Raw genomic sequence first — 17,140 nt, 5'->3', positions numbered from 1 at the left:
ATTAAATGCAAGGGTTGAATAGTGTTCTTTCCGTCTTTGTTTTTATTTATTTTATTGTTATATATTTTCAAATAGTTCTCAATTGTTGTCAGCAGTGCAGATAAGATATAGTAGACTAGAGAGTAAAGTTAAAGTAGTAACGGGATGTTACGCCTTTAAGACTTGAGAAACTTGAAACCTTGTTTGCGCAACAATCAGTACAGCTCACAGCCGCCAATGAGTCTAGACTGACACGTGGTGGTAGGCAGCCAATGGCTCCATCGCTCTCATCGGAGTCCCCCGTGTGTGTGTGTGTGTGTGTGTGTGTGTGTGTGTGTGTGTGTGTGTGTGTGTGTGTGTGTGTGTGTGTGTGTGTGTGTGTGTGTGTGTGTGTGTGTGTGTGTGTTAGAGAGCGAGGGAGAGAGAGAAAAAAAAGAAGAGAGAAACGGAGAAAGAAAGAAAGAAAGAAAGAGAGAGAGATCTCAGCAGTTCAGTTTGACTAGTTAGCTGGTAGTCAACCCGGAACGAGGAGTACTCCGTTTGGAATTGATCTAGCTTGGATATTTTTGGATTGTAACAACAAAAAACAACAACAAAAAAAAAAGGAGTGTGCGACTATCGGGAGGTTGTGATCTGGACAACCGGGATCTGGATTTATAAATGGTTTTTAATGTATTTCTTTGTGATTTAAATCAGTTGTAAGGGTCTTATTCACGTTGTTCTCTCCGTGCCGGGTTAGAAGAGAGGAGATGTGAAGTCCAAAGTCCGAAACTATTATGAGTGTGTAAAGCGTTTTAGGGCTCCTTCTCTCTCGCCGTTCGCTTTTTATATTCAATTCTACATTTACTTAGTTCCCGTGTAGCTATAGTCTACTGTCATGATATTATCATGTGTGTAAAACATTTGTTTAACCCTTCAGAGGCGTAGTGAACATAACAGTTCTGCATATTATTGACTACATTCCCAGTATGAATGAATTTTGATTTCTCTATGTCCAATTTAATCTTGTTGTCCAGTCGGCTGTGCATGCTCTGCACGGCGCTCCACCAACGTTAATGTCCTACAAAACTACATTCAAAGTAGCTGTAAACGGTCCCTTTGGTGACCCGAAACAAGAGTAACCTAGAGGAGAAAACTCACATCTAGATTTTTAAATTGTCGTATGTTCAGGACGAAACGCTCAGGTCTTGTGCGGCGACTCTGGAGAAGCCGTTTGATTCCACATAGTGAAGGGGGACATGGTGAATATAATGGCCCAAGTAGAGAGGGAAGTCCTAGAGACGATCTCTTCACAACCTGCTACAACCCGGAGAGATTTCCCAAAACGGATCTCCGACCGATAACGGCAAGCGGGTCACCTGCAGGGGATTTAGGTGGAGGATGTGGCTTCAACTCGGCGGAGAGTTGCAGCAGCGGTTGGGACCAACATGGGGGTGCTATGTCGGTGACTGTGTGTGTCCCGGGGCCGGAGCCGGGGCCGGGGAAGGGTAACCCTCAGGCAGTGCAGGACAACGAATGCAGGACGGTGACGTGTTGTTTATTTAAAGACCGGGACCACTGTGAAGTTGAACCCATTGCCCCTGGGAGGGAACCGTTACAAGACTCCTGTCAATTTGTTTTGAGGAAACACGTCGGTGGAACTCGGGACAACGGTTCTCCAGAAACGAATCCGCGCACCGTACTGGAGCAAGAACTAAAAACCGCAACATATTCTCTGTTGAAATGTCTAAAAGAAAAAACCCTGGATACTTTATTGGAGGCGGTAGAGTCCAGAGAAGGGACGTGGAGCGATTGTGTGATGGTATCCCAGACAGAGATGAGTTTGGGTGGACATACGGCCATATCTCCGCCGCTACTGCTGTGTAAACTCTACCGTTGGTCGGACCTCCAGCACACCGCCCAGCTCAAGCCGCTCTGTGAGTGCAGGAGTTTCGGGACTCTGGACGGTACCGTGGTATGCTGCAACCCCTATCACTACAGCCGGCTCTGCAGCGTAGGTAGGAGTGCACCTGCTCTGTCAAACACACACACACACACACACACACACACACACACACACACACACACACACACACACACACACACACACACACACACACACACACACACACACACACACACACACACACACACACAGTTATAGGACAAAACAGGTATCGGCAGTGGTCTAGTTGTTCCTGGAGAAGTGGGTATATTTTCATTTTGCCAAACATTTCTCAGGAAAGACGAACCTGTGCGAAATATTTAAGAGTTTTCCTATAGTTATTTTCTTCTTCTTCAGGTTTTCACTCTCAAAATCACCCTTTTTAAATATATATATATATATATATATATACCACACAAATTGGATGTTTTTAAGTCCACAACAATGCTTAAATTACATCACCAGAACATGTTTTGAGTTCTGGGAAAAATGGAAACCAATATTTGTTGTTTTTGGTTGAGTTGTGAAGTCTTGGTTGAATCTTTCCATTGCGCAGTTCAGTTAACATGAGCTGTTTAAATAAAACATTTCTTAAGGCTTTCTCAAAATACTTTACCAATTAAATGTTGACCGCAAAGTAGGCCTTTCTATCAATTTGTACTGTAGGCCTACATTGTACAGTACAGGAATACAACTGGCTAAACAGTCTCTTGCTTCGAAATAAACTTTTTCAAATACCTGATTTGGTTAAGTTTTATACATGAAACTTCTTTCCTATCGGCTACCGATGTCGTTCAATTCTGTGAGCTGTTCAATGCCACAACCAGTTCAGAGCTGAGCACCCAGTCCCAGTCCCAAGTCCCAGTCCCAGTCCCCAGTCCCCAGTCCCCAGTCCCCAGTCCCCAGTCCCCAGTCCCCAGTTCCAGTCCCAGTCCCCAGTCCCCAGTCCCCAGTCCCCAGTTCCAGTCCCCAGTTCCAGTCCCAGTCCCCAGTCCCCAGTTCCAGTCCCAAGTCCCAGTCCCAGTCCCCAGTCCCCAGTCCCCAGTCCCAGTCCCAAGTCCCAGTCCCCAGTCCCCAGTCCCCAGTCCCCAGTCCCAGTCCCAGTCCCCAGTCCCCAGTTCCAGTCCCAAGTTCCAGTCCCAAGTCCCAGTCCAGTCCCAGTCCCCAGTCCCCAGTTCCAGTTCCAGCCATAAGCGACATTTATCTCCACCCCATGGCAAAATATGAAGAATTGCAGAAAACTTTATTTAAAGCGCCAGTGCTGCCGTTTTTTTTTTTTTTTTTAATCTCAATATCAAATCATTTCTGGGTAATAATTAAGTTCCTTACTGTGATTATTTGTAAGTCGCTCTGGATAAGAGCGTCTGCTAAATGACTTAAATGTAAATGTAATTATTTAAATTAAAATGGTCAAAAACATAAAAAAAATAAATAAATAATAGCTTCTTAGCAAAGAGCAAATTTCTCGAGCAAGAATTTTTACAAGTTCTGTCTGGGAGAGGTCTGAGGAGGGAGGGTAAAAACGGAAAACTAGCTTTCATTGGCAGAGAGGTTTGGAGAACTCTCTTATTTATTGGTCTATTAACTCATTTACCACCTGGTGATCTAACCATATGCCTTTTAATACTGCAACATGTTCTCTATGCCCCATGGCGAAATGTGTAGAAATGTAGGAAATTAACTTTCAAACGTAAAATCTTCTCTCCACAATCAAGAGAGGGGCGAATTATGGGGGCTCTGTCGGGGCACTTGCTGCACGATATTCCACCACAAACTAGGCTATGTGTGTGAATATATTTCACATGCTTTGCGATTTGTGTAGGCTACTTTGTGTATGATTTCTCTATTGTACTGCGTAACTGATAGGTCTAATATCTCCATAACACTACCATACACATCAGTAGGGATTAAGAAGTGAGTATACAATAGCGAGACTATTCGCAAGGACAAACGGTACGGGAAGATGCCAAGTCTAGGTTCAAAAGGCTTCTTTAACAGCTTCTACCCCCCCCCCCCCCACAAGACATAAGACTCCTGAACATCAAATGGCTACCCAGACTATTTTCATTACCTCCCCCCCACCCCTCTCTCCCCCTCTTTTCCCCCCTCTCCCCCTCTTTACATCACTGCTACTCTCTGTTGTTGTCATCTATGCATAGTCACTTTAATAACTCTACCTACATGTACATATTACCTCGACTAACCGGTACCCCCTGTATATAGCCTCCACATTGACTCTGTACCGGTGCCCCCTGTATATAGCCTCCACATTGACTCTGTACCGGTACCCCCTGTATATAGCCTCCACATTGACTCTGTACCGGTGCCCCCTGTATATAGCCTCCACATTGACTCTGTACCGGTACCCCCTGTATATAGCCTCCACATTGACTCTGTACCGGTACCCCCTGTATATAGCCTCCACATTGACTCTGTACCGGTACCCCCTGTATATAGCCTCCACATTGACTCTGTACCGTAACACCCTGTATATAGCCTCCACATTGACTCTGTACCGTAACACCCTGTATATAGCCTCCACATTGACTCTGTACCGGTACCCCCTGTATATAGCCTCCACATTGACTCTGTACCGGTACCCCCCTGTATATAGCCTCCACATTGACTCTGTACCGGTACCCCCTGTATATAGCCTCCACATTGACTCTGTACCGGTACCCCCCTGTATATAGCCTCCACATTGACTCTGTACCGGTACCCCCTGTATATAGCCTCCACATTGACTCTGTACCGGTGCCCCCTGTATATAGCCTCCACATTGACTCTGTACCGTAACACCCTGTATATAGCCTCCACATTGACTCTGTACCGGTACCCCCTGTATATAGCCTCCACATTGACTCTGTACCGGTACCCCCTGTATATAGCCTCCACATTGACTTTGTACCGGTGCCCCCTGTATATAGCCTCCACATTGACTCTGTACCGTAACACCCTGTATATAGCCTCCACATTGACTCTGTACCGTAACACCCTGTATATAGCCTCCACATTGACTCTGTACCGGTACCCCCTGTATATAGCCTCCACATTGACTCTGTACCGGTACCCCCTGTATATAGCCTCCACATTGACTCTGTACCGGTGCCCCCTGTATATAGCCTCCACATTGACTCTGTACCGTAACACCCTGTATATAGCCTCCACATTGACTCTGTACCGGTACCCCCTGTATATAGCCTCCACATTGACTCTGTACCGGTACCCCCTGTATATAGCCTCCACATTGACTCTGTACCGGTGCCCCCTGTATATAGCCTCCACATTGACTCTGTACCGGTGCCCCCTGTATATAGCCTCCACATTGACTCTGTACCGTAACACCCTGTATATAGCCGCCACATTGACTCTGTACTGGTACCCCCTGTATATAGCCTCCACATTGACTCTGTACCGGTACCCCCTGTATATAGCCTCCACATTGACTCTGTACCGGTACCCCCCTGTATATAGCCTCCACATTGACTCTGTACCGGTACCCCCTGTATATAGCCTCCACATTGACTCTGTACCGGTACCCCCCTGTATATAGCCTCCACATTGACTCTGTACCGGTACCCCCTGTATATAGCCTCCACATTGACTCTGTACCGGTACCCCCCTGTATATAGCCTCCACATTGACTCTGTACCGGTACCCCCTGTATATAGCCTCCACATTGACTCTGTACCGGTGCCCCCTGTATATAGCCTCCACATTGACTCTGTACCGTAACACCCTGTATATAGCCTCCACATTGACTCTGTACCGGTACCCCCTGTATATAGCCTCCACATTGACTCTGTACCGGTACCCCCTGTATATAGCCTCCACATTGACTTTGTACCGGTGCCCCCTGTATATAGCCTCCACATTGACTCTGTACCGTAACACCCTGTATATAGCCTCCACATTGACTCTGTACCGTAACACCCTGTATATAGCCTCCACATTGACTCTGTACCGGTACCCCCTGTATATAGCCTCCACATTGACTCTGTACCGGTACCCCCTGTATATAGCCTCCACATTGACTCTGTACCGGTGCCCCCTGTATATAGCCTCCACATTGACTCTGTACCGTAACACCCTGTATATAGCCTCCACATTGACTCTGTACCGGTACCCCCTGTATATAGCCTCCACATTGACTCTGTACCAGTACCCCCTGTATATAGCCTCCACATTGACTCTGTACTGGTGCCCCCTGTATATAGCCTCCACATTGACTCTGTACCGGTGCCCCCTGTATATAGCCTCCACATTGACTCTGCACCGTAACACCCTGTATATAGCCTCCACATTGACTCTGTACCGGTACCCCCCTGTATATAGCCTCCACATTGACTCTGTACCGGTACCCCCTGTATATAGCCTCCACATTGACTCTGTACCGGTACCCCCCTGTATATAGCCTCCACATTGACTCTGTACCGGTGCCCCCTGTATATAGCCTCCACATTGACTCTGTACCGGTGCCCCCTGTATATAGCCTCCACATTGACTCTGTACCGGTACCCCCTGTATATAGCCTCCACATTGACTCTGTATCGGTACCCCCTGTATATAGCCTCCACACTGACTCTGTACCGGTACCTCCTGTATATAGCCTCCACATTGACTCTGTACCGGTACGCCCTGTATATAGCCTCCACATTGACTCTGTACCGGTACCCCCTGTATATAGCCTCCACATTGACTCTGTACCGGTGCCCCCTGTATATAGCCTCCACATTGACTCTGTACCGTAACACCCTGTATATAGCCTCCACATTGACTCTGTACCGGTACCCCCTGTATATAGCCTCCACATTGACTCTGTACCGGTACCCCCTGTATATAGCCTCCACATTGACTTTGTACCGGTGCCCCCTGTATATAGCCTCCACATTGACTCTGTACCGGTAACACCCTGTATATAGCCTCCACATTGACTCTGTACCGTAACACCCTGTATATAGCCTCCACATTGACTCTGTACCGGTACCCCCTGTATATAGCCTCCACATTGACTCTGTACCGGTACCCCCTGTATATAGCCTCCACATTGACTCTGTACCGGTGCCCCCTGTATATAGCCTCCACATTGACTCTGTACCGTAACACCCTGTATATAGCCTCCACATTGACTCTGTACCGGTACCCCCTGTATATAGCCTCCACATTGACTCTGTACCAGTACCCCCTGTATATAGCCTCCACATTGACTCTGTACCGGTGCCCCCTGTATATAGCCTCCACATTGACTCTGTACCGGTGCCCCCTGTATATAGCCTCCACATTGACTCTGCACCGTAACACCCTGTATATAGCCTCCACATTGACTCTGTACCGGTACCCCCCTGTATATAGCCTCCACATTGACTCTGTACCGGTACCCCCTGTATATAGCCTCCACATTGACTCTGTACCGGTACCCCCCTGTATATAGCCTCCACATTGACTCTGTACCGGTGCCCCCTGTATATAGCCTCCACATTGACTCTGTACCGGTGCCCCCTGTATATAGCCTCCACATTGACTCTGTACCGGTACCCCCTGTATATAGCCTCCACATTGACTCTGTATCGGTACCCCCTGTATATAGCCTCCACACTGACTCTGTACCGGTACCTCCTGTATATAGCCTCCACATTGACTCTGTACCGGTACGCCCTGTATATAGCCTCCACATTGACTCTGTACCGGTACCCCCTGTATATAGCCTCCACATTGACTCTGTAATGGTACCCCCTGTATATAGCCTCCACATTGACTCTGTAATGGTACCCCCTGTATATAGCCTCCACATTGACTCTGTAATGGTACCCCCCTGTATATAGCCTCCACATTGACTCTGTAATGGTACCCCCCTGTATATAGCCTCCACATTGACTCTGTACCGGTACCCCCTGTATATAGCCTCCACATTGACTCTGTACCGTAACACCCTGTATATAGCCTCCACATTGACTCTGTACCGGTACCCCCTGTATATAGTCTCCACATTGACTCTGTACTATACGCAATGACCACTGAAAAACAGCCCCCACTATAGAACAACACAGTTATATAACAACACAGTTAAAGAACAACACAGTTATAGAAAAACACAGTTAAAGGACAACACAGTTATAGAACAACACAGTTATATAACAACACAGTTATATAACAACACAGTTAAAGGACAACACAGTTATAGAACAACACAGTTATAGAACAACACAGTTATCAGACAACACAGGTATCAGACAACACAGTTATGGAACAACACAGTTATAGAACAACACAGTTATAGAACAACACAGTTATGGAACAACACAGTAATAGAACAACACAGTTATCAGACAACACAGTTATGGAACAACACAGTTATAGAACAACACAGTAATAGAACAACACAGTTATAGAACAACACAGTTATATAACAACACAGTTAAAGGACAACACAGTTAAAGGACAACACAGTTATAGAACAACACAGTAATAGAACAACACAGTTATAGAACAACACAGTTATCAGACAACACAGTTATAGAACAACACAGTTATATAACAACACAGTTATGGAACACCACAGTTATAGAACAACACAGTTATAGAACAACACAGTTATAGAACAACACAGTTATCAGACAACACAGTTGTAGAACAACACAGTTATAGAACAACACAGTTATCAGACAACACAGTTATAGAACAACACAGTTATATAACAACACAGTTATGGAACAACACAGTTATAGAACAACACAGTTATAGAACAACACAGTTATAGAACAACACAGTTATCAGACAACACAGTTATAGAACAACACAGTTATATAACAACACAGTTATGGAACAACACAGTTAAAGGACAACACAGTTATAGAACAACACAGGTAGGACCAGACAATCTATTGTATTCGTGCTCGGGAAACTTAATTTCATATAATTTGTTGTAAGAAGATTTAAATGTATATTTTTGTCACTCATTGAAAGTACTACTTTATTTATTCTTCTGTTCTGGTCAGAGTTTCCTTTGGATCGCTGAAGCTTAAGGCTACAATCCTTAGTTGCTACATACATTTTTTTTTTTTAATGATCAATAAATTAAATGTACCCATTGATTGTTGAAGAATATAATTTATAAATAAGCTCATGAGCTCAGTTCAGCCGTTGTTCTCCATCAGAACACAATATATAAGCTTGTTTTACTCCAATGTTGGTAAACAATGTAAATGTAAACCAATAAGAGAGTTCTAACCCTCTCTGCCAATAAAAGCGTGTTTTCCGTTTTTACCCTCCCTCCTCAGACCTCTCCCAGACAGAACTTGTAAAAATCTTGTTTGAGAAATTTGCTCTTTGCTAACCTCTTACATCTAGATGTTCCGCTAGCGGAACGCCTCACCAATATCCAATGGTAGAGCGTGGCGCGAATTACAAATACCTCAAAAATCCCAAAACTTCAATTTTTCAAACATATGACTATTTTACACCATTTTAAAGACAAGACTCTCGTTAATCTAACCACATTGTCCGATTTCAAAAAGGCTTTACAGCGAAAGCAAAACATTAGATTATGTCAGGAGAGTAGCCAGCCAGAAATAATCACACACCCATTTTTCAAGCTAGCATATAATGTCACAAAAACCAAAACCACAGCTAAATGCAGCACTAACCTTTGATGATCTTCATCAGATGACACTCCTAGGACATTATGTTATACAATACATGCATGTTTTGTTCAATCAAGTTCATATTTATATCAAAAACCAGCTTTTTACATTAGCATGTGACGTTCAGAACTAGCATACCCACCGAAAACTTCCGGTGAATTTACTAAATTACTCACGATAAACGTTCACAAAAAACATAACAATTATTTTAAGAATTATAGATACAGAACTCCTTTATGCAATCGCGGTGTCCGATTTTAAAATAGCTTTTCGGTGAAAGCACATTTTGCAATATTCTGAGTAGATAGCCCGGCCATCATGGCTAGCTATTTTGACACCCACCAAGTTTGGCACTCACCAAACTCAGATTTACTATAAGAAAAATTGGATTACCTTTGCTGTTCTTCGTCAGAATGCACTCCCAGGACTTCTACTTCAACACCCAATGTTGTTTTGGTTCCAAATAATCCATAGTCATATCCAAATAGCGGCGTTTTGTTCTTGCGTTCAAGACACTATCCGAAGGGTGACGCACTGGCGCGTATCGTGACAAAAAAAAATCGAAATATTCCATTACCGTACTTCGAAGCGTGTCAAACGCTGTTTAAAATACATTTTTATGCGATTTTTCTCGTAAAATAGCGATAATATTCCAACCGGGAGACGTTGTATCCGTTCAAACACTGAAAATAGAAAATGGAGTCGTCACATGCACGCGCGCACCAGTGTCATTGTTCTCAGAACGACCACTTTCCAAAACCCCTACTGTTTTTCGCCCATGGACTGCAGAGTTATCATTCCCCGTTCTGGCGCCTTCTGAGAGCCAATGGGAGCCTTAGAAAATGTCACGTCACAGCAGAGATCCTGTATTTTCGATAAAGAGGCTATAGAAGGACAAGAAATGGTCAGACGGGGCACTTCCCATATAGAATCTTCTCAGGTTTTGGCCTGCCATATGAGTTCTGTTATACTCACAGACACCATTCAAACAGTTTTAGAAACTTTAGGGTGTTTTCTATCCAAATCAAATAATTATATGCATATTCTAGTTTCTGGGCAGGAGTAATAACCAGATTAAATCGGGTACGTTTTTTATCCGGCCGTTGAAAATACTGCCCCCTATCCTAAACAGCTATTTATTATATTTTTTTTTTACCATTTTAAATTAAATACTCACAGTAAGGAACCTAATTATTACCCAGAAATGGTTTGATATTGAGATAAAAATAAAAAAAACGGCAGCACTGGCGCTTTAAATAAAGTTTTCTGCAATTCTTCATATTTTGCCATGGGGTGGAGATAAATGTCGCTTATGGCTCGAACTGGGGACTGGGACTGGGGACTGGAACTGGAACTGGGACTGGGACTGGAACTGGGACTGGGACTAGAACTGGGACTGGGACTGGGACTGGGACTGGGACTGGGACTGGGGCTGGGACTGGGGCTGGGACTGGGACTGGGTGCTCAGCTCTGAACTGGTTGTGGCATTGAACAGCTCATGTATTGCCTCATAACATGGTTATAACTATAATGTTGATATCATGGATGGTCAGTCCTGTATAGCCTCATAACATGGTTATAACTATAATGTTGATATCATGGATGGTCAGTCCTGTATAGCCTCATAACATGGTTATAACTATAATGTTGATATCATGGATGGTCAGTCCTGTATAGCCTCATAACATGGTTATAACTATAATGTTGATATCATGGATGGTCAGTCCCGTATAGCCTCATAACATGGTTATAACTATAATGTTGATATCATGGATGGTTAGTCCTGTATAGCCTCATAACATGGTTATAACTATAATGTAGATATCATGGATGGTTAGTCCTGTATAGCCTCATAACATGGTTATAACTATAATGTTGATATCATGGATGGTCAGTCCTGTATAGCCTCATAACATGGTTATAACTATGTTGATATCATGGATGGTCAGTCCTGTACAGCCTCATAACATGGTTATAACTATGTTGATATCATGGATGGTCAGTCCTGTACAGCCTCATAACATGGTTATAACTATAATGTTGATATCATGGATGGTTAGTCCTGTATAGCTTCATAACATGGTTATAACTATAATGTTGATATCATGGATGGTCAGTCCTGTATAGCCTCATAACATGGTTATAACTATAATGTTGATATCATGGATGGTTAGTCCTGTATAGCTTCATAACATGGTTATAACTATAATGTTGATATCATGGATGGTCAGTCCTGTATAGCCTCATAACATGGTTATAACTATAATGTTGATATCATGGATGGTCAGTCCTGTATAGCCTCATAACATGGTTATAACTATAATGTTGATATCATGGATGGTCAGTCCTGTATAGCCTCATAACATGGTTATAACTATAATGTTGATATCATGGACGGTCAGTCCTTGCATCCATATCTCTGTCTATTAATTTGAGAGTGTTTACATTTCTCCGGGCCCATCCCTAAAGCTTTGTTCCACAGCAGAGGCGGGTGGACCGATTTTTGTTATTGTGTTTCATTAAGGATTCTAGCGTTAAAGCCTGTCTTTCTCTGTCTGACCGTTTCCATGTACCACTAATCCTGTAATCCACATCTATGCTGTTTACAACCATGTTGGAAATCTCACTCTCTTTACGATGTTACAATGTAATGTAGTTGCAGATCGACCTACAGTAGGGTCTATGTGGCTAGTTGGTGAGGCCCCTTCTTTCCGTAACATTGATTAAATTGTTTCCTGGAAAGTTACCTTTTTTGGAAACAGGCTTCCAAGTAGGTACAGACGTAGTTAGGCACTGATGAGTAAAACAATTTATTTAGATAAATCGAAAAAAATAAGAAAAAAAACCCTGAGTTATTTTAACGTTGTTGGTTACCCCCAACAAGATAAGCCATATACCTACAGTAAATGAAGTTATTACCTACAGTAAATGAAGTTATTACCTACAGTAAATGTTAAGTTATTAACTACAGTAAATGTTAAGTTATTACCTACAGTAAATTAAGTTATTACCTACAGTAAATGAAGTTAGTACCTACAGTAAATTAAGTTATTGCCTACGGTACATTTTAAGTTATTACCTACAGTAAATGAAGTTATTACCTACGGTACATTTTAAGTTATTACCTACAGTAAATGAAGTTATTACCTACAGTAAATGAAGTTATTACCTACAGTAAATGAAGTTATTACCTACAGTAAATGAAGTTATTACCTACAGTAAATGAAGTTATTACCTACAGTAAATGAAGTTATTACCTACAGTAAATGAAGTTATTACCTACAGTAAATGAAGTTATTACCTACAGTAAATTAAGTTATTACCTACAGTAAATGAAGTTATTACCTACAGTAAATTTAGTTATTAACTACAGTAAATGAAGTTATTACCTACAGTAAATGAAGTTATTACCTACAGTAAATTAAGTTATTACCTACAGTAAATTAAGTTATTACCTACAGTAAATTAAGTTATTACCTACAGTAAATTAAGTTATTACCTACAGTAAATGAAGTTATTACCTACAGTAAATGAAGTTATTACCTACAGTAAATGAAGTTATTACCTACAGTAAATGAAGTTATTACCTACAGTAAATTAAGTTATTACCTACAGTAAATTTAGTTATTACCTACAGTAAATGAAGTTATTACCTACAGTAAATTTAGTTATTAACTACAGTAAATTTAGTTATTAACTACAGTAAATTAAGTTATTAAGAACCAACTTGTTATAAGGAAGGCCTTAAAGTTGAAGTTAGGTAGAGAGAGAGAGCGAGTGTGTGTGTGTGTGTGTGTGTGTGTGTGTGTGGTGTGTGTGTGTGTGTGTGTAGGGGGGAGAGTTGTTGTTCATTACTAACCATTCTACATCAATCTATACCATTTTTATTTAAGATCTTTTTACATCAGCAGTTGTCACAAAGTGCTTATACAGAAACCCAGCCTAAATCTCAAGCAATGCAGAAGCAGAAGCACAGTGGCTAGGGACAAAATGGCAGTTCATTCACAAAGGTAAATTGATTAAGACTGTGGCTGTTTGTTTGATTGATTAGTTCATTGATCGTTGAGGTCACTGATATGACAAGGTTAAGAATAATCGTCTCAGTTCTCTCTCTCTCTGTGTGTGTGTGTGTGTGTGTGTGTGTGTGTGTGTGTGTGTGTGTGTGTGTGTGTGTGTGTGTCTGTGCAGTCTCTCTGTGTAGGTGTGTGTGTGTGTGTGTGTATGTGTGTCTCTGTGCAATCTCTCTGTGTGTGTGTGTGTGTGTGTGTGTGTGTGTGTGTGTGTGTGTGTGTGTGTGTGTGTGTGTGTGTGTGTGTGTGTGTGTGTGTGTGTGTGTGTGTGAGACAATGTTAGGGAGGCAGACGTCAGTCCTGTAATACTGTCAACAGCCCTGCTAGTACCTGTCCTGTAATACTGTCAACAGCCCTACTAGTACCTGTCCTGTAATACTGTCAACAGCCCTACTAGTACCTGTCCTGTAATACTGTCAACAGCCCTACTAGTACCTGTCCTGTAATACTGGTCAACAGCCCTACTAGTACCTGTCCTGTAATACTGTCAACAGCCCTACTAGTACCTGTCCTGTAATACTGTCAACAGCCCTACTAGTACCTGTCCTGTAATACTGTCAACAGCCCTACTAGTACCTGTCCTGTAATGCTGGTCAACAGCCCTACTAGTACCTGTCCTGTAATACTGTCAACAGCCCTACTAGTACCTGTCCTGTAATACTGTCAACAGCCCTGCTAGTACCAGTCCTGTAATATGGTCAACAGCCCTACTAGTACCTGTCCTGTAATACTGTCAACAGCCCTACTAGTACCTGTCCTGTAATACTGTCAACAGCCCTACTAGTACCAGTCCTGTAATATGGTCAACAGCCCTACTAGTACCTGTAATACTGTCAACAGCCCTACTAGTACCTGTCCTGTAATACTGTCATCAGCCCTACTAGTACCTGTCCTGTAATACTGTCATCAGCCCTACTAGTACCTGTCCTGTAATACTGTCATCAGGCCTACTAGTACCTGTCCTGTAATATGGTCAACAGCCCTACTAGTACCTGTCCTGTAATACTGTCAACAGCCCTACTAGTACCTGTCCTGTAATACTGTCAACAGCCCTACTAGTACCTGTCCTGTAATACTGTCAACAGCCCTACTAGTACCTGTCCTGTAATACTGTCAACAGCCCTACTAGTACCTGTCCTGTAATACTGTCAACAGCCCTACTAGTACCTGTAATACTGTCATCAGGCCTACTAGTACCTGTCCTGTAATACTGTCAACAGCCCTGCTAGTACCTGTCCTGTAATACTGTCAACAGCCCTACTAGTACCTGTCCTGTAATAATGTCAACAGCCCTGCTAGTACCTGTCCTGTAATACTGTCAACAGCCCTACTGATATGTGCTGATATGGGAACTGTCCTCTCAACAGCGTAGTAACTATGAAAAATGTATTAATCAAGGAAATTAGTAGGCAAACATAGCACAACAGAATAAAGTAGGTAACCTGGTCCTCCTGTAGCCTGGTCCTCCTGTAACCTATGTTAAATAGGTAACCTGGTCCTCCTGTAGCCTGGTCCTCCTGTAACCTATGTTAAATAGGTAACCTGGTCCTCCTGTAGCCTGGTCCTCCTGTAACCTATGTTAAATAGGTAACCTGGTCCTCCTGTAGCCTGGTCCTCCTGTAACCTATGTTAAATAGGTAACCTGGTCCTCCTGTAGACTGGTCCTCCTGTAACCTATGTTAAATAGGTAACCTGGTCCTCCTGTAGCCTCGTCCTCCTGTAACCTATGTTAAATAGGTAACCTGGTCCTCCTGTAACCTATGATAAATAGGTAACCTGGTCCTCCTGTAGCCTGGTCCTCCTGTAACCTATGTTAAATAGGTAACCTGGTCCTCCTGTAACCTGGGTCCTCCTGTAGCCTATGTTAAATAGGTAACCTGGTCCTCCTGTAACCTGGTCCTCCTGTAACCTGGTCCTCCTGTAACCTGGTCCTCCTGTAGCCTATGTTAAATAGGTAACCTGGTCCTCCTGTAACCTGGTCCTCCTGTAACCTGGTCCTCCTGTAACCTGGTCCTCCTGTAACCTATGTTAAATAGGTAACCTGGTCCTCCTGTAACCTATGTTAAATAGGTAACCTGGTCCTCCTGTAGCCTGGTCCTCCTGTAACCTATGTTAAATAGGTAACCTGGTCCTCCTGTAGACTGGTCCTCCTGTAACCTGGTCCTCCTGTAGCCTATGTTAAATAGGTAACCTGGTCCTCCTGTAACCTGGTCCTCCTGTAACCTATGTTAAATAGGTAACCTGGTCCTCCTGTAACCTGGTCCTCCTGTAACCTATGTTAAATAGGTAACCTTGTCCTCCTGTAACCTATGATAAATAGGTAACCTGGTCCTCCTGTAGCCTATGTTAAATAAGTAACCTGGTCCTCCTGTAGCCTGGTCCTCCTGTAACCTATGTTAAATAGGTAACCTGGTCCTCCTGTAACCTATGTTAAATAGGTAATCTGGTCCTCCAGTAACCAATGTTAAATATGTAATCTGGTCCTCCAGTAACCAATGTTAAATAGGTAATCTGGTCCTCCAGTAACCAATGTTAAATATGTAATCTAGTCAGTTAAGAACAAATTCTTATTTACAATGACGGCCTACCGGGGAACAGTGTGTTAACTGTCTTGTTCAGGGGCAGAAAGACAGATTTTTACCTTGTCAGCTCGGGGATTCGATCCAGCAACCTTTCAGTTATTAATCCAACCACTAGGCTACCTGCCACCTCTACACTCTAACCAGTAGGCTACCTGCCACCTCTACACTCTAACCACTAGACTACCTGCCACCTCTACACTCTAACCACTAGGCTACCTACCACCTCTACACTCTAACCACTAGGCTACCTGCCGCCCCTACACTCTAACCACTAGGCTACCTGCCGCCTCTACACTCTAACCACTAACCTACCTTCCACCCCTCCACTCTAACCACTAGGCTACCTGCCACCTCTACACTCTAACCACTATGCTACCTGCCACCTCTACACTCTAACCACTAGGCTACCTGCCGCCTCTACACTCTAACCACTAGGCTACCCTACCACCTCTACACTCTAACCACTAGGCTACCTGCCACCTCTACACTCTAACCACTAGGCTACCTGCCGCCTCTACACTCTAACCACTAGGCTACCCTACCACCTCTACACTCTAACCACTAGGCTACCTACCACCTCTACACTCTAACCACTAGGCTACCTGCCACCTCTACACTCTAACCACTAGGCTACCTACCACCTCTACACTCTAACCACTAGGCTACCTACCACCTCTACACTCTAACCACTAGGCTACCTGCCGCCCCTACACTCTAACCACTAGGCTACCTGCCGCCTCTACACTCTAACCACTAGGCTACCTGCCACCTCTACACTCTAACCACTATGCTACCTGCCACCTCTACACTCTAACCACTAGGCTACCTGCCGCCTCTACACTCTAACCACTAGGCTACCCTACCACCTCTACACTCTAACCACTAGGCTACCTACCACCTCTACACTCTAACCACTAGGCTACCTACCACCTCTACACTCTAACC

At 43.5% G+C, this 17,140-nt stretch overlaps 1 protein-coding gene across 2 annotated transcripts in view; it reads left to right on the top strand.

Annotated features, from left to right (window-relative positions):
• The first annotated feature begins 280 nt into the window (after positions 1-280).
• smad6b (SMAD family member 6b) overlaps positions 281-17,140 on the top strand; it is a 60,294-nt gene continuing 43,434 nt past the window's right edge. Inside the window, exon 1 of one of the 2 annotated variants that reach the window (XM_045706129.2) lies at positions 281-1,976. In XM_045706129.2, coding sequence (XP_045562085.1) covers positions 1,142-1,976 — 835 coding nt within the window. In that variant the 5' untranslated portion in view covers positions 281-1,141. The remainder of the gene's footprint in view (positions 1,977-17,140) is intronic. The other variant, XM_014170422.3, reaches the window with a different exon arrangement.

The sequence above is a fragment of the Salmo salar genome, chromosome 23 (genome assembly GCF_965601325.2).
Source record: "Salmo salar chromosome 23, fSalSal1, whole genome shotgun sequence".
Classification (NCBI taxonomy): domain Eukaryota; kingdom Metazoa; phylum Chordata; class Actinopteri; order Salmoniformes; family Salmonidae; genus Salmo; species Salmo salar.
The sequence above is the reverse complement of the archived record's forward strand: the minus strand, read 5'-3'. Positions and strand labels throughout refer to the sequence as shown.